General features: G+C 40.1%; 1 protein-coding gene across 1 annotated transcript in view; it reads left to right on the top strand.

Moving 5' to 3' along the window:
* The window catches only part of jph2 (junctophilin 2), a 36,524-nt gene extending 14,727 nt beyond the window's left edge, over positions 1-21,797 (top strand). Inside the window, exons 3-6 of the mRNA XM_042341721.1 lie at positions 10,162-10,280; positions 16,175-17,118; positions 19,891-19,985; positions 20,112-21,797. Of these exons, the coding sequence (XP_042197655.1) occupies positions 10,162-10,280; positions 16,175-17,118; positions 19,891-19,971 (1,144 nt within the window). The 3' untranslated portion in view covers positions 19,972-19,985; positions 20,112-21,797. The remainder of the gene's footprint in view (positions 1-10,161; positions 10,281-16,174; positions 17,119-19,890; positions 19,986-20,111) is intronic.
* The last annotated feature ends 492 nt before the right edge of the window (positions 21,798-22,289 follow it).

The raw sequence follows: 22,289 nt of genomic DNA on the forward strand, positions 1-22,289 counted from the left end.
AGACAGTCGAAGCAATCATTTTGGATGTTGAAAAGATTGACTTGTCTGAAAATTAACGGATGTTTTTGCATGATTGATATACCGTATATGTGTAAGCACTCTCTTCTTGCCAATTAATTAAGAGATTCAGATGATGAGGTATTAAAAATAAAGGAAGTGCTAAATTGTTTTGCTTAGATTTGAGCTTCCCATATCTTTATTTATTGCCTAGTCATTAAGGTAGTTGGTTCCTGGTCCATATTACGTACAGACGTTAAGATTGACAACCACGCTTTCTTTACACCCTCTTTAGATCTGACCTCTGTTGTACATCATCTTGAGTGAGAGGGTAGAGTGGTGCTTGATATTATGTAAGAGGATTTGACCTTTAGTGATTTGCTCTTTCATTTTTCTTCTTTCCCACCCTGAATGAATTTTGGAACATGATGTGATTAATTTCTCATCCAAATTCCATCTGACCGTTACATGATGCATTGTTTTTGTAGTGGGGTGGGGGGTGGGGTGGGGGTTTAGGGGAGGATGCAACATACTTGATGAGTCAGTGTCGCATTTCAGTTTCAACCTGACTCTAATAAGAATGCAACTGGGTATTTGTAGACGGTCTGAACAAGGTTGCGTAAGATAGAACAGTTGCCCTTAGGAAAGTAATTGTAATTATAGGTTAACAATACAAGCTCATTAAATGCATCAATGCATTTTAATAATAATAATCCTTGCATTTGATACAGCACCTCCTCACGTCATTGAGACGTCTCAAACAGTTGTGGATTGAGTAACCAAATTATCATTTGATTATTTTGATTGTATAGGCAAGGATGCCAGTGCAAGTCTTAGCACAGAACAATTGGAAATGGATGTAAGCAATATATAAGTGGCATCAATATTCCGTTCAATACTTTGAGAATTCTCTTTTGTAAGGAAAGTGACCCGAGAATTTTGCTGAAGCTTTTGTCAGCTGTGTCTAAAATGTGAAGACACAATGACCTCTGGTTACAGGATTCTGGGTTTGCATCCAAAATGTCTTATTTTACAGTTTACTGCATGCTGACAAAATTTGGACTGCGAACATTTTGTCCAGTGATGCATTTTCAAAATAGCGCTGCTATTACTTGCAATCATGTTGCTTTAAAGTTTACAAGTGCTTGTAAAGTTGAAGTAAACGAGCAACTAAATTAGTACATAATTCACCATCCATTTGTGGCAGTTAAGAGCATAACGCATTCAGCACAGTCTCTGTGGTCACGTGGACAGATTCCCATGCCATCAATGACCTGACTTACATAGCCTATTTATGCAAATCGTGACGCAGTTAATTTTGTCTATAGAATTATAGAATTATACAGCCCAGAAGGAGGCCATTCGCCCCACCGTGCCTGTGCCAGCTCTTTGGAAAGAGCTACCCAAATCAATCCCACTCCCCCCGCTCTCTCCCCATAACCCTGCAAACCTGTCCTCCCCCTGTTTAAATGGAAAAAGATACGGTGTACTTAATTATATGAATTCTGGACATTGCATTCTTTTTACTTGGCTCCTATTACTTCCATTACATGCACATCTATCTACATGTACACGTCACTGATAGATTTGTTTTTTGTTGTCAATGAAGCTGCTGTTTTGTATCATTTTCCTTTGTGCTCAAAGTCATTTTAGGTGTTTCTGGCAGTATCTTCACTGGAGAGAATACATGGGGTCTCGATGGTTCTTTAGCTTTTGTTTCCAATTTAAACAGTTGATCTCAATGTTGCCTTTCGTAGGTTGAACGATAATATTTTCCTGAGTTAAAGATACAGTCAGAAAATGTAGGAAAGCTCTAGTGTAGTTGCTAACTCACAACTATATGGATTACAGTCCTGCAAATTGTTCCATTGGGATATATCTTTTACGTGCTGATCTAAGTCAACACATCCATTTATGGAAGGGTGTGAAATTGCAACATTTCAGCAATTTACAGGGTAATCACAAGCAATTTTTTGTGGAATTCACGTTTATCCATTGCATGTACTATATTACAAAAAATAAACAAATTGAACTCTAACACAATATTCAAGTCAAAGTTTTCTGGTTATTTATGGTTGGGCATTGTTGCCGATCCTTGATATAGCAAACAGAAATCAAAGCATCAAGGTAACATTGAAACTTGACCAATAGAAATAATAATAATAATAATAATCACATCATGTCAAAGTGCTTTACAGGATCCACTGTGATTTCAGTATTTTGTAGATGAATGAATGTGGTATTATAATTGGGCACAGCCATGTCCCACAAACAGCCATGAAGTGAATGACAAATTTTATTTGGGGTGAGGAAGATTGTTGGCCATGACATTGAGAGAAGCGCCCTATGTTTAAACCATGAATAAAGAAAGGTTACTATTCAGCTGTACTCTGCTGTACTTAACTGGGGGAGGGGGGTTATTTGGTAATGACACTGGGGCTAAAAAAAACACTTAATCAGGTAAAATCCCCAAATTTCAATGTGGATCCACTTTAGTTATCCACAATCCCTTGCTGACCATCACTTATTCATAGGTTTATTGAAAATATTCAGGATTGCATTATGGTAAAATAATGATATACCATTTCATGCGCAAAACATACAATGTGCCCTTTTTTTCTCCTCCTTGTGATGTGCACTAACTTGTATCTTACCACCTGAATTGTGGGCCAAGCAAATTACAGGAATAGGATTTTGAAGCTGTACTGCTAAGGAGAATTACAGCGTAAATCTGAAAACATACAGGCAAAGTCAACTGGAGGCAAATCTAATAAAAGTAAATTCTTGATGTAAAAGTTGGCCAGATTCTAGTTTGTTCTGGACTGTATTACACTGGTCAAATCATTCCAGTTACAACACATCTGAGAACCTTTTTTTTAATCATCCAGTTTCATTGTAACACAATTTAAAGATGTTTAATTCAATGGAAGAAACATGTGAAGAGATAGTAATATGAATTTGCACCATCTCTCTCTCTCTCTCTGCTCTTTGATAGCTTACATTTCCTTTTGCTCAAATAAATTTAATGCCCAATACAGTATACTAGTTGTGTCTGTGAAATTTGAGAAGAGTGTCACTGAGAAAGAACAAAAAGTGTGAACTTATGTCACGTATGTTTCATTTGTCTTTTGCGTAGCTTTCGATTCACCCTCATGGTTTGAAAGCAAACTGTTTACAAAATTCTACAAAGAAATACAAAATGAAACTTCGCAATCAATATAACTAACGATGTGGTGGAATGAGATGCCAATTCCATTTCAAAGCCTTCGAACACCACTGACCCCTTTGATGTACCTCACGACATACTGTAATAGCTGATCCGGAAACTGCCTGCCCATATGTGTGAGCACATGTACAGACCATGACATCATGACATTGACATGTCACGAGGCCTACTCTGGGGCAGTTTTCTGGCAAAGCACCAGTGCTATGGATAGTGGTGATTACCTCTTTCAAGCCCTCTTGTGACTGCGACTCAAAATCTGCTTTGATTGGTGATTAACTAAGGTTAATTAATTATTGCACGTTTGTTGCCTCCTTGAGTGACACGAGGAACTCAAAATGATGGTATTCTTAAACTCTGTTTCTTAATACTCCCCGGGATAATTAAGAAACAGAACACGTTTGGGAATCATGCAATCTGGATCCCATTTTGTGCAGTATTTTTAAAAAAAAGAAACTGTAAAAGTATTTGATTACATTATGCTTCCAAACAGGAAAGGCACAGAACAGGAATCCAGACAAACGTAATCGTATTCTGTGTTAGACAAATAACTAGACTAATTTGGTCTTGCAATTCTGTTGAATGTTTTGGCACATTTGCTGTTTATCCTCGGAGAGTAAAGTTCTGCTCACTTTACAGCTATGCACTTGTATTTGTTAAACAGCTTGATTTATTGTTCTGCTTATTGTCCTCATCGGGGTATTATTTATGTGAAATTGTTGCTTCAAACAAACCTTTCAGCTGCATACATCTCAGAATGTGAAAATTCTCAGACACTGAGCTTGTTGTCTTGTGCTAAATGCAATTCTTTTCTTTATATCTCTAATTCAGCCGTGGTGTTTAATTCTGGTCTTATCACACCCATCAGTCCTGAACATAATATCCTTTTTTACTCTTTTCCTGAGGTTTAAATATTAAACTCCAATAGATGGACTACATTTAGCTCGGGTGTACAATGCCACATTTTTGGGGGAAATCTGAAAAATTTAAATTGCAAAACACTTTTGAGAACCAGAATTGTTGCTTTTGAAGTATTTTGTCTATCTTATTTTCTTTATTTTAATTAAAGTTTGTGTATTTCTCTTTAACTGGCTTCTTAAAAAAGCTAAAAGGGTAGCATTTCATGATGGGCAATTGCAGTTGAAACTCAGATTTGGATTGAAACATTTTTTGAGTGGAAGGACTGAACGTGCTTATTGCAAATGTTGATAACTTACTACATTGAGTTAAATGGAGGGTCACGGCATGGGTTCAGGCCATTTGGTCCACCTAGTCTGTGTTTATACTCCATATACTCTCCTACACTCTTCTAATAATAATCCCTCCAAAACAAAACAATAATAAATTGGTCATTTTCAATCCACGACTGTTTGTGGGACATTGTTGTGCGCAATTGGCTGCCGCGTTCGCCCACAAATATACAGTCACTTTACAGTATATTCTGTGAAGCACTTTGGGACGTCTAGAAGACGTGAAAAGCGCTATATCAAATGCAAGGATTATTATTATTCCGTTCTCCCTTGTGTATGCATTAAGCTTTCTCTTGAAGACATTGATGCATTTCGCTTGAACCAAATCTTCTGGCATTGAGTTCCACATGCTCACTGCATTCTGCATAAAGAAGTTCTGCCTGATAGATATACTACTAGCTGTCTTACCTTTATTTTTCTTGTTTAAAATGAGAACAGTTGTAGAAATTGCAAATATATTGTATTCTCAGTTGCCGTTGATGCCTTATTTTAGTGAGCAACATATCATAGTCTTTGAAATAATTAAATATAATAATAGCCAACACAGAATTTGGTCACTCATTGTATCTGTGTCATGTACCAATTCTTGGGCAATGTTCTTATTTAAACGTTTGCTATTATTTCAACAGTGTCTTTAGCCTTTTCCATAATGTTGTTGTTAAAGCACAGTTGCGAAACATTGCAATTTATTTTTATATAGCAATTATTTTTAGATACAATTTTAAACCTGTTTAATTTTTTGCTATTGCTTATTGCAACATATAATGCTGTTTATGGAATGAAGCTAAATATAATCACAATACCTACCTAATAAATACAAAAAAATCGCCACTATATTTAAACACAAACTTAAAAATATTTGAGTTTAAAAAAAAACGTCAGGGAGTTGTATCAGTGACATTTTGGCTCACGCTGTGAATATTAATGTTAATTCTGACTCTATCTATTATCAGACTCGGGAGTGTTTTGTTTAATACAGGGAGCTGTGCTGAATAATTTCTCCATTACACGAACCTGCCTTTTCTACATATTTCTACAACTTTGCATTTCTTATCAATATTCTCCACATTTCTTTCTAAGGATACAGTCCCACCATTAAGTTTGCCCTCTGGTGACTTCCTCCAAATGTGCGTTATTTATATATCAGCTCTGACAGTGAGTGTCAGCAAGATGGCTGCTTCTGCCCTCACCTCCCATGCACACATACATCTCTGGCTGATGTCACACAAATTAAGAGTAGTTAAATCAGCATAAAATGGGGATCAAACTTGAGAACTTCCTTGTCTGTCTAGTTTAGCCACTCCCAAGATCAAGTCACTGCATCGTAGGCCATGATGCTTCATTAATACTCTGGTAAACATCATTATTGTAAAGAGCCATCATACTTTCCTACTTTCTCTCTTTTGCTCGCTCTCTACCTTCTCTCTTTCACACTCACTCTCTCTCTCTCTCTCTCTCTCATACTCTGTTCTCAGCTGGTAAACACCACAGTGTTTGGGTCCTCCGACCAAACCTACAGGCGTAACTTTAACGTCGAGTATCAAAATCAAGGCTGGAAAAATATGGGAACAAATCTCCTTCTAATATACACCTAACCTGAGAAATACATGAACATTAGATGATGTAGAAATGTGGGGACGTCATAGTGACAATCACCAATTATCACTTCTCCATTTGCAAATGTAGTTGATTGACATGGAACTGACATGGATTTTCTTACATTGAGTTTCTGAATTTGTTAGTGGCCAGACTTCTTATCCCCCTGGCTCTGCTAGACTTCTCCAGCCAACTTCTCACGGTCCCTGACTCCGAGCGCAAAGACATTCTAGCTTTGAAACTCAGAAATAGTCCGAAACTTTGAAGAACTCAGAACTGCAGAATGTCTTTTTATAACCCTACTGATAAATATGCACAAAAATAGTAAAGACTCGGATGTACTTTAAACACTGACGCACGGCTGCTGCCATTAGTCAAGCCCTGGGAATAACCATTTTAACTCTTTCACTGGCGCAAACCTTTATTTGCAATTTTAATAAATTGCACTATAGGCAAGACTAACCTGCATTTTGTTTTCTTGTATGGCTGCCTTGTAAATCGGCTCGTAGCAGCTATACTGATCGCAACAGGGTTGTGAAAGGGTTGAGCCGAATTAGCAGCTCAAAAAGTCAAGAGATGCGGTCACTTTTGGAGGTACGTAGGTTAAAGCCATGTACACTGTTGGAGCCTGTGAGTGGAATGCTCTTGTGCAGCTGGAACAGTGAACCTTTCCACATGTAAGTGAAACGTGCCAAAAGTCAGCTTGTCACATTACATGCAGCGATACATATATGGTCCTCATTTGATGCACAAGGACGAATCTAGTTTAACTGGTGTATAACTGTATGTGAATAGGGTGCCAGCCATTGGTGCTAGTATTTGCTGCATTCTATCTTCATTCGGGGCCCTTATTTGAAGATTATACAAAAGAGCGGAGCGGTAATCGTAAAGCTACTTTAATTATCTTACTACCCAGGTTCTATCTCTTTTATTCAAAAACATTTTTAGGATCTTGAACAGGCTCTTAATTTTTAAAACAAAACATATTTTGGGGATGCGAAGGCTTAGTCTTGCAAGCCAATGTGATGTTGAAATACAGCTCAGTGGAAATAAAGAATCAAGTTTTATGCTTCTGAGTAATGCAGCTGGTATGAACGTTTGGACCTGCGACAAAATACACAAGTCTCGCAACGATAAGCAGTCGAAGCCACAATTTAGTGAGGGGGAATCAAAATGACTCAGAAACATCGACGTGAAAGGCGCTGTATAAATGCAATGTTGTTGTTGTTTTAAGCCCCAGTGCTCTGAATCTCTGCAACTTTAAAATTCCAAGACTACACAAAAGAAAGGTTAATGCTCCCATGTGGCAACAGCACTAACATCAAGTAACAACAACAAGTTACATTTACACAACGCCTTTCATGTCAGGAAGACGTCCGAAGGCGCTGGACAGTCAGGGATCTCACCCGAGCTGGTGATTGGGATCAGGAGGGGTAGAGGGCAGGGAGGGTAGGAGTAGGAGGGTGACCAAAAAGGATGCTCTTTGACCTTCAAACCCTTCCCCACTGCCGGCTGTGTGCAGCACTTTGAGACGTCCTCCTGACACAAAAGGCGTTCTATAAGTGTAAATTGTTGTTGTTTAAAAATATATACTTAATAGTCACGCCCTCCGCCCCCTCCCCCGAACCCAACCCCCAGCTCGGAATCCGAAACACTGACTGTCCAGCGCCTTGGGACACCCTCCTGACGTGGAAGGCGTTCTACAAATGTCACTTTGTTGTTGGATAACAAATGATCTGAGAGTAATAAAAAAAATATTACTTGCGGGAGGATTAACTGGGCATAAATGGGCTACTGGGTTTCCTCTGTGTTCCTTGACTTCAATAGCCGAGTCTCCTCCCTTGAAAGACAAGCGTTTTGGCTCCCTCCATCATTGTTCCCACATCTTTACCTCTGCTAATAGGCTCACCGGTGCATCCTCATCACTGTCTACATCAGCTGCCCGCGATCTCTCTGAGTTGGTATTTACCTTCGGTGCTGGTGATGTGAAGGGCACATCATCGTACTGTGAAGGAACATGAATGTTTCGGGACTGCTTATTTGCAACAGAATTAAAGCAATACAACTTTCCAGAGTGTGCATAAGTACCGACGTCCAATTTTAAAGCATCAACGATCAGATCATTGAGTTTCTTTCTAGCGTACTAGTGGTGTGAGTCAATTGGCTCTTTCGGGTTCCTGTTAAGTGTAGAAATCCAATCATTTCTGATCTCATTACCCGTTGGTTAGGCAGAAGGTTTTATTGCCTTTTGCCCACTCCAACACAGTGGAGTTTTGGGCACTACCTCTGCGAGTTGATACCACAGATTCTTAACCTCACAGTGAAGCCAGTAGAGAGCTCAGTGAAACCGCTTCTCTAATTTGCAACCATCAGTGGGATTGCCGCGCATTACTGTCGACACTGTCAGGATCAGTATGTCCTGAAAATAATTGTCACCACCATGGTCAACCGAGAGACCTCGAGGTGTACTTATGTGCTGACAGATGTCATGCAAAATAAAAATGGAACATAAGTTGCTGCTTCAGTCATCACCATTCATTTACGGTCGTGTAGGTGATCAAATACTGGCGGATGCAGTAATGACGAAAGCAAAATCACCACTTGATTAGCAATACTTTCACAAGGAGGAAGTCTTGAACATTGACATTCAATACGAGCTAATTTATGTCTGGCTTTTGCTTTCAGCCAAATATATACTGGGTGGCCAACATCACGGAAAAATCTGTTTTACACCATTGAATTATTTGAGGGATTGAGTGCAACAATTAGTATCTTGCTTTCATTTATAATTTTCCAGAGAATCATCCAAATCCTTTTTCTGCTTAATCATAATAATAATAATTCTCTTATTTGATACAGCGCCTTATCACGTCTTCGAGACGTCTCAAAGCGCTTCACAGAATATACTGTAAAGTGAATTGACTGTATATTTTGTGGGCAAAATGTCCACATATTCTCCCATCTATTGAGTTTTTCAAATCTTTTCATTCACATAGAAAGTGATCCTGTCTTTTTTTAGGGCAGTGGGTTTAGATGTCAGTAGAGGCTCGGCTGTGGACTCGAGCCAACTGAATGGAAACTTACTCCTCTCATTAGCTCAACAGCCAGGTCTGCCTCGGCTGCTTCGATGGGCTACTAGGTTTCCTATTTAAAAACTAAAAATGATAAGACGCCATGAAAGAAAATACTGGTCTGTGTGTAATAGTAACTTTATCCAGAAGGTTTAAACAGTAAGTAAATCTTTAGATGAATTGGTATGTGCCCTTCAGAATAAATTGAAGTTATATTAAGCTCACTGATGCCCCAGTGGTTAAAACCACTGCCTAGTGTAGCGCAAATCCATAAAGATCAGAATTTCAGGTTTAATTTCAGATCTGCACTGACTTTGCTGATCTCAGCTAGGGCAGCAGTTGAATCAACGCTCATTTCTTTGTGGGTTTGGCCAGGGAGAGGAACGATCTATCAGGGATGTCCTTTCTCTTCAGTGACCCCTGCTGGAAAGTGTGTGGGTGTGTGTGGGCATTTGGTGTTGACCACAGTCAACCTGGGATGGAATTAAGTACCTCCTGTTGCATTTATTTAAGTCGATGAATTGGCAGAGACCTTGCAGCAGATTGTGCGCTCGCCTTTTTGGCAGGGAAATGGCGTAAGCTATCGGGGACCATAAATAAACTTAATTTAAAAGGTGGCAGAAAACTGTATGAAAAATTGAGATTTTCCTCACAGCAGCGAGGTGCAGCAGCAATCCATGTAAGAGTTCAGAGGTTTAAACATTGACAAAACAGCAGTGTCTGTCTTTTATGTCAGGAGGACATCTCAAAGCACTTCACAGCAGTGACTGGTAGCCTGAACTGGAGGGCTCCGGCACTGTCAAGCGCTCTGAGACGCTACCCTGCATGAGGGGTGCTATATCAATGCAAGTTGTTGTTGTTGTTGGCTGGGGAGGGGAAGGGAAAGATGCCTGAAAGCACGAAGAGTCGAAGAGTGAGGTCTTAACACATCTCCAGAAACTTTCCAATGGCTGTTTTGTTTTAAACACTGTGAGAAATTTGTCATACCAACAAGTTTCTAAGCATTTCTGACATTCTCCTTCAGGTGTTCCCATGCAAAAACCAAGGCTGAAACAGCAGACCAGGCCGCACAAGCTGCAAGCAATGAGTCCAGTATTGCGAGAGCGATTGCCAGGGAATTGTCACCGACCTTTTACCAACCAGGTATTTTTATTAGTCTGCGGTGAGCTATTGTATCAGTAACATAACTAAAATAATAATATTCCTTGGATTTGATTATAGGGCGAAAAGTTGGCCATGTTTCCTTACTCCACATGCCTATGTTTATCTAGCAGTAAATAGGAATTCGGTTGTTAGTCGATTGATGAATCGCTTTTCCAGGGGTAATAATCCTCCCTCCAAAAAAAAAATTATTTGGTCATTCAATCCACGACTGTTTGTGGGGACGCTGCTGTGCGCAATTTGTCTGCCGCGGTTCGCCCACAGAACATACAGTCAATTCACTTTACAGCATATTCTGTGAAGTGCTTTGACACGTCTAGAAGACGTGATAAGGCGCTAGATCAAATGGAATGAATTATTATATAGAGGCTTATCACGTCTTCCAGACGTCTCAAAGCGCCTCACAGAATTACTGTAAAGTGAATCGACCGTATTTTGGTGGGCAAAACGTGGCAGCAAAGTGCGCGTAGCAGTGTCCCACAAACAGTCGTGGATTGAGTGATCAAATGATCATTTTTTAAAAACAATTTTGAAGGGATTATTATCCCGGGTAAAGTGACTAACAACCGAGTTCATATTTACAGCTAGGTAAATTGAGGCGTGTGGACTAAGGAAACTTGCCTAAGGTTTTGCCCATTAAACGGAAAGTAAACGCAGGTTAAAACATTAAAAACAAAGAGCAGTCACTTAACTCAACTATCTACTCTACACGTAGACTGTTTATGAAACGGATGCTGTTAAGAAGCTGTTTCCTTGGAATAACATGCACTGTAACAGAAAAAAGCCACTCAGATCTGTTTCAAATTCTGTTTGAAAATGAAAAAAGCAGATTTGCTTCTCAGTGGCCTGGATTTTACTGTGAAGTGCAGTGACTGTGTATTGGCAAACATGGCAATTTGCACATGAAGTAACTGACCAGCTTTATCTGGGGGATTGTTATGACGTCAATACTTTCACTGGAAATTATATGGTCCCTTTAAACAAAACCATACAGATAGTTACTGGGTTACACTTAACTAGGTAGTTAGTGGCACATAGTATCATATGACCAAATCTATGCCACTAGGGCAGATGCAGGACTTTTTATCGTGACTTTATTTTTCACGTTAATTAATCTTGAGATTTTAATTCTGAGTATTCTACAGTAACGGAGTTTTGTTGTGTTGCATTGATTTTTGGTTCTGAATCACTGTGATAGCCCACCACGGGTGAACATGAAGCACAATGAAAGATCAGATTATTTCACATCAACTATCAATCAGATGGGTAAATGAAGTCTGAATTCTTTGATGCATTCAATATCTATTAAAATTCCGAGTACAGTAATTAAAAGAGACAGAAAGTTGCAATCTTCAGCCAGCTTGCTACACTTTGAGCGCTCCGGACAGCTGGTGTAATAATAGTAGCTTTATAATCTAGAGTGGCCAATTTTAGCAGCGGCCAAATGGTTTGTTCATGACTGGCATGTATGTGAATCCCAAGCACACAGTCATCTGAAATAGAGACGACATCTCATTCAACAGTATCAGTATTGGAGCTTCACTTGGTTTCACAAAGAGTCTTGACTGGAAAACTGGGGTTTGATTAATCAATCTGTGTTCAGTCAATTTCAAGCAGCAAAAAAAAAAACACCGCACTGCAGATATCAGAGGCTCGCGAAAGGAAATCTTTCACACCAACATCTTTCTAGGCGACGATCGTAACTTGTACGGTTTACAAATTGTCGGTCTAATACTTTTTTAAAAAAAAAAAAAAAATTTTTAGCCGCATTTTTTAAATTGTATTTATCCTTCCACCTGTTTGATGGTGCGAGCGCAAATGACCTGCTCCCAAACATCTGCCACTGCCACTCTTGAGCTGACTTCAGGGAGAAACACGAAAGAATGGCTCAGCTGTCAGACTTGCCTACTTCTCCGTGAAGAGGTGCCCACAGGATGAAATTCTGTTAGTTGGCAAAGTTAGCAGCCTTGGTTTAAAATGGGATTTCACCATGGAAAGCTCATGTCAATAAAGGTCATTAACATAGCTTGTGCCAATAAAAGTCAGTGAACTTCTTCTGCTCAGTATCTTTCCAATGCATGGCTGAGATGGTGAACACAGTGTGTTGGAGGGAATCTATGGCATCACTCAACATTGGCATCGCTCAACAACTTTTCATCAGAACTCAAACAGTTCTCGAGGAAGGGTACCTGAAGCGCTATTTTACCATTCGTTTCTCCTTCGAATGCTGACAGGCTACCCATGTCCAGCGTATTCTGTATTGATTTTAAATCAACTACATTTAGCTGTTGTATCTGCCACAGCAGTGATAGCATTTGACATCAGATTTCCAGTCGTTGAGCAACTGGGGGGAAAAGTGTGATCACCTGCACAGTGAAATGTGTTTATTTTACTCCAAAAATGTAAATCTCATGTAGAATTTACACTTCAAAAACTTTCACTTAGGTTTTATTGACAATAGTATTGAAATAGTCATATGAATCTGAGCTTAATTGTTTCTGAAGTCCAGTAACTTTGTGTAAAACTCCGGTTCTCTCTGGCACCTTCAGAGGGCCAGTTCACCGACAACAACAACAACAATTTGCACTTATATAGCACCTTTCACATCGGAGAACACCTCAAAGTGCTTCACAGCATGGGAGCCTGAGCAGGAAGCGAGATAGGTGGGCAGAGGTAGGCGGAAACTAAGTTAATTTACCTGGAGGAATGAGATGATATCTTTCTGTTTTGTTCCAATGTTTGCTGACTTTTGTTTGCTCTGTGTCATGCGTACAAACCTGGGAGCTTTCAGTCCTGCATGGTTCAGCATATCAGGCAGGGCATTTAGACATTAACACTTTAAAACCCTAGGCATTTTGTAACTGGAATGTGGCGTATTACAGCTGTTCCCCTGCAAAGACTGATCCAGTTCTCAAGTGAAGGGTCAATGGCCACCCTCCTACCCCTACCCTCCCTGCCCTCCACCCCTCCTGATCCCAGCCCCCTGCTTGAGTTCAAATCCCTGATTTTCCGGCACCTTGAGATGTCCCCCCCGATGTGAAAGGCGCTATGCAAAGGTAATTTGTTGTTGGAATCAGTGGGTAACCTTGGCAAGGATTGTTCAACATGTCCAAGGGTTGAAAATTGGCTGTTTTTTTTCAAGGAAAGGAGTCTTTAAGAGTTCCCAGTGCCATAGTTACTGGTTGAACAAGGCCCATTTCTTTTACTCCAAAACAAGTACCACTTATCTACGAAAACAAAATGTTTGAGCTCACTTTCCCTTCTTTATTATGTTAATGCTTGAAACGTTGACTTCTCTAAAGCTTGCTCAAAGCCTAATCCACACTCGAAGTGTATGCAAACATGTATTGAGTAACAAGATAATAAATCACCTTATTCTTCATAATAATTTGCTTTAGAATTAGAGTGTAAGTATCCGTACTGGAAAAGAGATTTTTCAGTTTATAGTGCTGGTGAAATTGTTGCTAAGCTGTGCTAAGAATTTTTAGTGGCTTCAGATAAGGAATGTGTTGCTGACTTCTGCTGCAGACAACTGTGGTGATGCAAAACTTGCAGGAATTATGATTAGGAAGATTAGTGAATTACGATAATAATTAAGAAAATCAATAGTCTCACTTTGATCTTTCTTTGATGTAATTACAGATCACAGGCTTGGAAATTTGAGCAGTTTTAAATATCCAGATTTAATCGAGTTAGATTACCAAAAAATGAAAGGTTAAATCTTTCCTCGTAGAGTAAATCATGCAAACCACTATCCTGTTTAATAACAATAATAATAATAATCCTTGCTTTTGATATAGCGCCTTATCATGTCTTCGAGACGTCTCAAAGCGCTTCACAACAATAACAAAACTACATTTGTATAGTGCCTTTCACGTCAGGAGGATGTCCGAACAGAATATACTGTAAATTGTATTGACTGTAGGATGGTTACAAAGATCTGTAAATAACATTAACATTGTTTATCTTTTATCTCTGTACATCTCTCTGATTGTTTCTAAAAGAATAGTTGAAATGGTGAGAGCTGACTACATTATTAGGGGACTCGAATGGCAGGGTTTGCTGAGCCCGATAGTGTGAGGGAGCCATTTTAATCCTCTAGTTGGAGTCATTAATTGAAACAATATTGTCTTGTCAGTTTACTCGCTCGGATACTAATTCAGTTCCAACACACCTGTCGTGTCACCAGTAATCCAACAATGTTAATTGTAACAAATCCTCAAAAGCAAAGAGTTTAATTATAATTATTTAATGATTTTCAGTATCAAATGCACGTTTGAGACTAAAATCGCCACGGCAGTACCAATCTCGAAAAAGACGCGTTGCTCTTTCTTAATGGGTCGGAAGGCTTTCTTCATCTGTACCTCTCTTGCGATTGCGCACACCCAGGGCAGCGTCTCGGAGAACTTGACAGTGGCGTAGTGTGAGTTCACACGGCCTCGATACAGAGAATGTCAGCGAACAGTTTCCTTCAGCGCAGGACTCTGTTGGAAAATGACACGCCTAATCCAATTGAGGCAGGCAAGCTTGTGATCCTGATTGGGAGTCAAGATATCAAGCTTTTGAGTTACTGAGCGGCTTGTGAATCGAGAGTTCTTAAGCTGCTTTTAGGTTATACATAGAATGGTAATAATAGCTGTTGGCAGTGCATTAGGTGTCATGTATACAGCACATAATGCTTTTGTTCCCTCCCAGTTGCTGTGCATTGGTTGAAAGTTTGACAGTTTTTTTAAAAAAAAGAAGAAAGTTGGTGCAATTCCGTCTCACACACCGATTGACTGAAAAGCGAAGGCGGTGCCTGAAACAAAAGAACATTACAATGTTGGGTGGGGGGTGGGGGAACGTTTGTGGCACATGATGTGATAATCACCATTTGTTATCATCACTTCATAAACTGCAAATTTGCCCCCCGCCACCCCCCTCCCCCCACCCCCTATATGTTTATAAGTTTAATGGTGACTCTTATTTGGAATACAACGCTTTGTATTTCTTTCTTTATCCGGGTTGAAACAAAATGCTCTCATTGTCTCTCCACACCATCCTCTTCTGTTGGAATTTTCAGTATTTGTTTATTGGGTGTTGTTTTTTTTCTTCTTCTTCTTCTTCTTCAATATGAGCCAAAGCGTTGTCACAACATGCTCCTGTCAGCACCGACTGTTTAAGTACTGTTCCAGGGGAGAAGAAGCTGGGAGAGCAAAACAAAATTGCATGTGTTAGTTACCATGACACCCATGAGAAGATTTACTTCACGGCTGATATCTTGGCTTTAAACAGTTCTGCATTTTACATGTAGGTTCAGGTTTAACGAGAATAGGAACTTCCGATTCTCTGTACTGTGCAAATCCAGTGCGAACTCACTGATTTACAGTCAAGCCATCGGTCAACGGCACTGTAGTCTGCTGATGGCTTGTATCAAATGATTACGTGGAATCTACAGTACCAAAACAAACCATTTGTTCCAACGACTCTTGGTGTATTGGTGTGTATTCTCCACATGAGCCTCCACCCATCCAAGCCTCCCTCTGTTCCCTTCTTTCTTACGTCTGCGTGATACAGCCGCGAGGAAACTATTGGTTGTGTACCGAGCGCTGTGTGATGTCCGACTATATGAAATAATATTAAACCAGAAGGTGAGAAACCTCTCAAACGGGTAAATGTCATTTGCTGATGGATACTTATTAACAGTCGAAATGACTGTTGCGTTCGCTCATAACATACACAGTCACTACACTTAACAGTATATCCTGTGAAGTGCTTTGAGACATCTCGATGGCGTGAATATGGTGCTGTGTCATTCCTTGAAATTGTACTACAGCATCACATTCCTGTTCTATTCTAGCTCGCTGTCATGGTAACACAAGTCTATTCTCCTCTAGGTCCTGAATATCAGAAGCGGCGACTGTTACAGGAACTGTTGGAAAGTGAAGCGAGCGTGGAGCAAGCAGACCAGGAACCCCCGTCAATAGAGGAGCCTCCTCCCACCCCGCCAGAGAGTCCTGGCCTGCACGAGAAAGCCCCAACCTCGATCGAGTCGTCCCCCGCAGGGACCCCGTCACCAACTCCGATTGAGACGCCGCCGGAGGTGAGAAAGGTTAAAGAATCGAACATCAAGAAGGAGGTCTCCAGCTCCAGCCACCTAAGCCCCGGCAACTGGAACGGGGAGCAGAGTAAAGCCGGGAGCCGTGCAGGCAGTCGACCTAACAGCCGGCCCACCACCCCTTCTGGCGTACTGACGGTGCAGTTCGAGAATAGATCAGCCACGAACAGCAGAACTCCATCCAGGAGCTCGAGTCACCAGAGCAACAGAAGGACACCCACAAAACTGGAGGAGCAGCTTGCGAACAACCATGATTTGGACATAAAGCCCCTGGAGAGGATCGAAGGCAAATCGAGAACAAATCAAACTAGCAGATCACGAGAGCCTGTTCCAGAGCCCATTCTGCTCCACCATCCCCACCAGCTGCAGCACGGTGCTGAACTCCACTCAAACTACCACAGTTACCCTGTGCGGATGCAGTCAGGGCCACAGCCACTAGATTTAATGGATGACGAAACCCCTGCTCCACCAGTGCCAGCAAAACCTGAAACGCCAGTGAAACCGTCAACCCCGGAGCCCAAACCGGAGGTCAGTAAGGTAAAGGAACCAAAGTCAGAGCCCGAGGTGCAAGAGTTTGCACCGGGCCCCAAACAGGAAAAGCAGCCACAACCCAAGGCCGAGTTGAAGCCTGCGCCTAAAGCAGTCACTAAACCACTATCGAAAGCAGTGCACAAACCGACATCAACTGGGAAAGAATTAGAAGAAGCATCGAAGTTTGATCAGGTGAGAGATTTACAAACGGACGCGTTATACAATCTGTTGCTTCTGTGTCAAGATCAGGCAAATTCATTATCTATATAAATATCCATCTAAGTGTACATTAGGATGGACTCCCCTCAACAAACCAGCGGGGCCTCAGTTGAGATGGGTCCATGCCTGATCTTGTCAATTCTTTTAACTCCTTTTTTAGAACCACATAGCGATGAACTGGATCCAAGTTAGATCCTGAAAAAATTGCTTAAAGGATGGCCAGGGCAGAAATGACTGGGACAGATATGCAAAGCAGACTGTGACTGCTTAATGTCTCGAAGCGAAAGTGCCAAGCTCCCACATACAATCTCGTTCTCCATATCCCCATGCCTGCTGAATGCTGTCTTTTATGGCAATGCATGCACTTCAAAGTAGCTTCGGGATTGGGGGGAATTGCAATGACTAATTCTATTATGCTGGTTGGGACCTAAAATGTTTTTTTTCTTGCTCTGTAGCTACTCATAAAATCAAGTTCTTTGATTTAGTAGGAACAACTTGGCAATATAAGCAAGCATAACTCTTCTTCTTTTCATAACTACTTTGACAAAGATTATGCAGTACTATTCCAAGTAAAATGCTCCATTTCCTATAATGGTAAGTATGAGGCATTCAGTTAAACAAAGCCTTTAGCAACCTACTGGCAAAATCTCAAACCGTCAATTTCAGTTGTGTAATATTTAAAGCAGCAATTAGGAATGGTAATGAAAGAGGGAACAAAAATTATTAAAGACACCTTGCGTTTTTGTAGAACCCTTCGCATTGGAAAACATCTTACTGCACTTTACAAAGACAGGATCAAACAAAGAGCAAGGGAAAAGAGGGAGGGCGAGGGGAGATGACAATATCAGAGATTAGGTTTCAGGTGGGATTTACAGAGAGAGAGAGGGTGGTGAGACAGAGGCGTGGAGGGAAGGAGTTCCAGAGGTTGGGGCATAGTAGCTGAAAGCTCGGCTGTTGTTGATGGTGTGGAGGGGGTTACACAGCAAATCAAAGTTTCCCCAAGTGAAAGGGATGGACAGAGAAATTGGGGTAGGAGAAGATCACAGAGAGGTACTAAGGCACGAAATGATGTAGGAGCTTAAAGTCGATCCAATGGGCAGGTTTTGAAATACTAGTTATACCAAAAAAAACTCATTATTTTCATTGCATACAGTTGGTTAGAGATTACAATGAAGAATTAAGAAAGGTTCAAGTTAAACATTGACCTTGCTATACATAGGACTGATCTCAGTAAAACTTTTGTTTTGTAGAAAGTTTGAGCATGTAGTAGCTGAGGCCACAAATCAACTGCGTGAGTCTCTGCTTTTGGCCCTTTATTCAGCAGTAAAATCTTACCAGTTCTTCCTCAGTCAGCAACACAGAGGTTGTTGAGATAAACTGTTGTCGGGTTATGAAAGGTTAACTAAACAGAACAAAGTCCGACAATATTTGTAGCTAGTTTCTTGCTGTTGTGAACGTTCGCTTATTTTGTCTTTTGAAAGAGCTCCTAAACTTCCTCAATCAGACCTCTCCTTTGGGGGCATTTTGGGTAGCATTGCTCAGTGTCCTAAGTAATTTGCGATAATTTCACGACATTTTATTGACGGAATTTTCATGGTACATCTGAAAGAGAGAGAGAAAAGAAAGAGCAGAAAGAGGCCAATCTGACCCTCTTCAGTCCTGTCATGTGTTAAAGCAGAGTGTTACCGAAGTGTTTAGTATATAAGATACACAATGAATACACAATCAGGATGCTTTGCTTTAGGCTTCATTGCTGACTGTCTTTATTGTTGAGTTCCTTTCAAGCCACCCACGGGTGGACAGGCAATCTGACCCAGCCCTCTGCCAGTCCCGCTGCTTATCTGTCTGTTGCTCTATATGTGTGAGCAGCTGGGGTTGACTTTCTTTGCCAATTGCTTCCCCTTTCCTGAGCCAAAGTGCCTCGACTTCACTCTGACATTCACCGATGGCCGGACCGCTCACAGGAACTCACTCGCAAAGGAAAATGTGAGCAAGGCCTGCTTAGCAGCCCTCGGCACAGCTAGCAGTTACACCAACTGCACAGTGCTATCATACTGAGCGATTCATGAAAATAATGCATTTGTTTGTTTCTTTGTATGTTTCTTTGATTGTGCTCGTTTTCATTTACGTGAGAAATTTTCATCTAACCAAAAGTGAGCAATGATAGCAATTCAAAAAGCATTGGTGAAGAGTTAATTATCTCCTCTGTGTCCTCGAAATAATAATAATATGATAATAATATAAGAAGAATGCTTGCATTTGATGTAACGCCTTATCACATCTTCGAGACGTTCCCAAAGCGCTTCACAGAATATATTGTGAAGGGAATTGACCGTATATTTTGTGAGCGAAACACGGCAGCCAATTGCGCACAACAGTGTCCCACAGACAGTCGTGGATTGAAGTGACCAAATTTTTTTTTTAATCATACTAAAATAGATCGGGTTCCAATCCATAGGTCTATTCATAAATAGCTCCATCTTAACCATTGCCAAACATCATTCAAAAAATATCCCTTCAGCACAAACTGTGGTTGTTCCATACCAGGACAAAAAAAAACATCATTAAAACGTGGTCTTGAGAATTACTGGAATACTTGCATAAACCATTACATTTTTATAATATGTAACAATATTTTTTGTTGATTTGGGAAAACAACAATTTTGGGGAAAATAATGTTGTCGTCTAATTGCTGTAAAAATGTTCGTCTGTTAAAGTCCTGACAGCCGATGTATCTCTTTTTAGGGACCCAATACCATTATGATTGCCATGGTTATGTTACTGAACATTGGTCTAGCAATCCTGTTCGTACACTTTCTCACATGAAACATGTGGCCAAGGTAAGAGGTAGAATTTGTTCTGTTGGTCTCTGATTTTTTAAAAAATAATATTAATTTAATTACAGCGATAAATCGAAATCTAACCCTTCATTGCTATCAATGCTTCTTTTGAATTTCATGTGTAAGACCGAGAAGACGAGTGATGCAGCACAAACTCTTTACGGTCACGGGAGAAGCCCCCACGACAATTTTCCTGCTGGGAATCTAGGAAGAGGGCTTCGGGGAAAGTTGTCGTTCATCCTGCAAGATGTCACCTGCAGAACGGTGCAAAGACTGAATCCAGTGCTGCAGGCTAGATCTCCCTGATCTGTTTTCCATCACCAGTTTGTGCCCTACATCTTCCATCAATGAGACACATTGGAAGTTGTAGAACTGACATGATTGTGTTTATCTAAACTAACAGCTGCCTTACATTTTGCTAGCCAGTGTTTATCCTGCACAGGATTGTGCTTGTTTCTCGAATTATTCTATTTGTACAAATAGACAGGCGTTGGAGATGGGTGTGTGGTGGTGAGGGGGAATGGGGTTGGAGATGGGATGGGGGTGTGGCGAAGGGATTAACAAGAGACGAATAGAGAGCGAAAAAAATATGATTCTTATGGTTTTATTTCGTAAAGAGAAAAAAGAATAAGACTTGCGAATCGGCTCATAGTGATCTATGGCACATATTTTTATAGTCTGAGAATTTCTTTTGATGGGTCAAACTGAGTAAAAGAAAAGAAAATCCAATACGGATAATATTAATGTACATACATTACGCCGTGGCCTAACAAAGTTTGGAGATTCTGTCCTAAAACTCAACCATGGCTCAACTTTTAGTGCATTCATAGATGGTTTTATATGTTGGCTCGGAAAATATTGGTCTGCATTGGATTTTTAACACATTTTACTCTCAGTGTATATTACTAACCTGAAGGGTGGTATGATTCATGCTTGTTGCATGTTTGCTTTAAGATAAGCTGTTTTTAACCCTATTCTACCATCTTATGGTACTTTAAGAGCACTCAACCCATATTTAGCAACTTTGTCATAAACTGAGATGAAAAGGAAATGCACAATTTTTTGAAACAATTTTCGGAAACAGTTTTAAAACTAGTTGAGGAACATTTAAAATTCCCCGAAGGCCGGCCCTTTCTTGCGGCAACTTTTTTCTATGTTTTGAAAGCCAGAACAGTGACAGATATTTCTATACCCACACTTTGTAGCTATATATTTTTGAAAAGGACATTGGCCGCATTTTGAGGAGCTGTATGCCATTCGAGCTGCTGATCACATATAAACAATGGAATTTCAGCCCCTCATGTCCAGCATAAAAAAAAACAGTATTTCTGCCAACATAGTTGAAGAGTTAATCAGCTTAAAACAACGGTATCATGCAATAGAGTTTAACAATATAAATTGCTTGCAACAAGTAGTGTTTTCCTTTTCTTGTGTGCCAATGTAAGAGGTAATGATGATCTGTTTTTCCTTCTTTTTCTGCATGTATGCACTTTGTAGAGTGTTTTCATAGTTTTTTTTAAAAAAGCTTGTTTTATCTATAACCAGGTATGGATGCTGTTGTACGGGATTAAAAAAAATATTCAGGGCTGTTTTTTTTTGGCTTTGTAAGATTTATACAAAAAAGAGATAAAATTACCTCACAAGTGCATGCTTTTCCAAAATATGAATTGAAAATGTTTATTTAGTCTTTTTATGTCTTATGACAATGTGAATCATTTAGCCAGTGATGAACAATTCCTGTGCAGGTAATTATTCATTTCTATAAGTGTTATTGAATGCTGTCTGATCAAAGCATTAACATTTTTTCAGGAATGCGACTAAGAGAAGCAGAATGTATTTGTAACCAACAATGTACCACGTTTCTTTTAAAAAAAACCACAAATATCATAAATGTAATACTCCGAGGCATTATATATAATATAATATATATTATTTTGGGGTGGACGCAGTTTCTTTCACTGTCTAGCGATGGATTAATGAAGTGAAATTAAATTAATGGATAATAACGGCTATCAGGTAAGTGATTGGCAAACAATAGTCCCATTAAGCAATTTTAGATGCCTTTCTAAATCACATGTGAAAAGCTTAGATGCTGTTTTACAGGATATCTGATATAGAATGCTTCTGAGATTGTAGGTATTAAACTCCACTGATGATTTAGTTGGTAAGTGCACCATCTAGTGTGTAACTGAGCAATACAGACCAGAAAGCTTCCGTGTTCTATACTGTGCTGATCTCAAGCTGGTATTCGGGATGCTATAGTTGGTATTCCATGTCCTTGAGCTGGGGAGGGTTCCTGCTTCT

The sequence above is a fragment of the Callorhinchus milii genome, unplaced genomic scaffold (assembly GCF_018977255.1).
Source record: "Callorhinchus milii isolate IMCB2004 unplaced genomic scaffold, IMCB_Cmil_1.0 Scaffold18, whole genome shotgun sequence".
NCBI classification, from domain to species: domain Eukaryota; kingdom Metazoa; phylum Chordata; class Chondrichthyes; order Chimaeriformes; family Callorhinchidae; genus Callorhinchus; species Callorhinchus milii.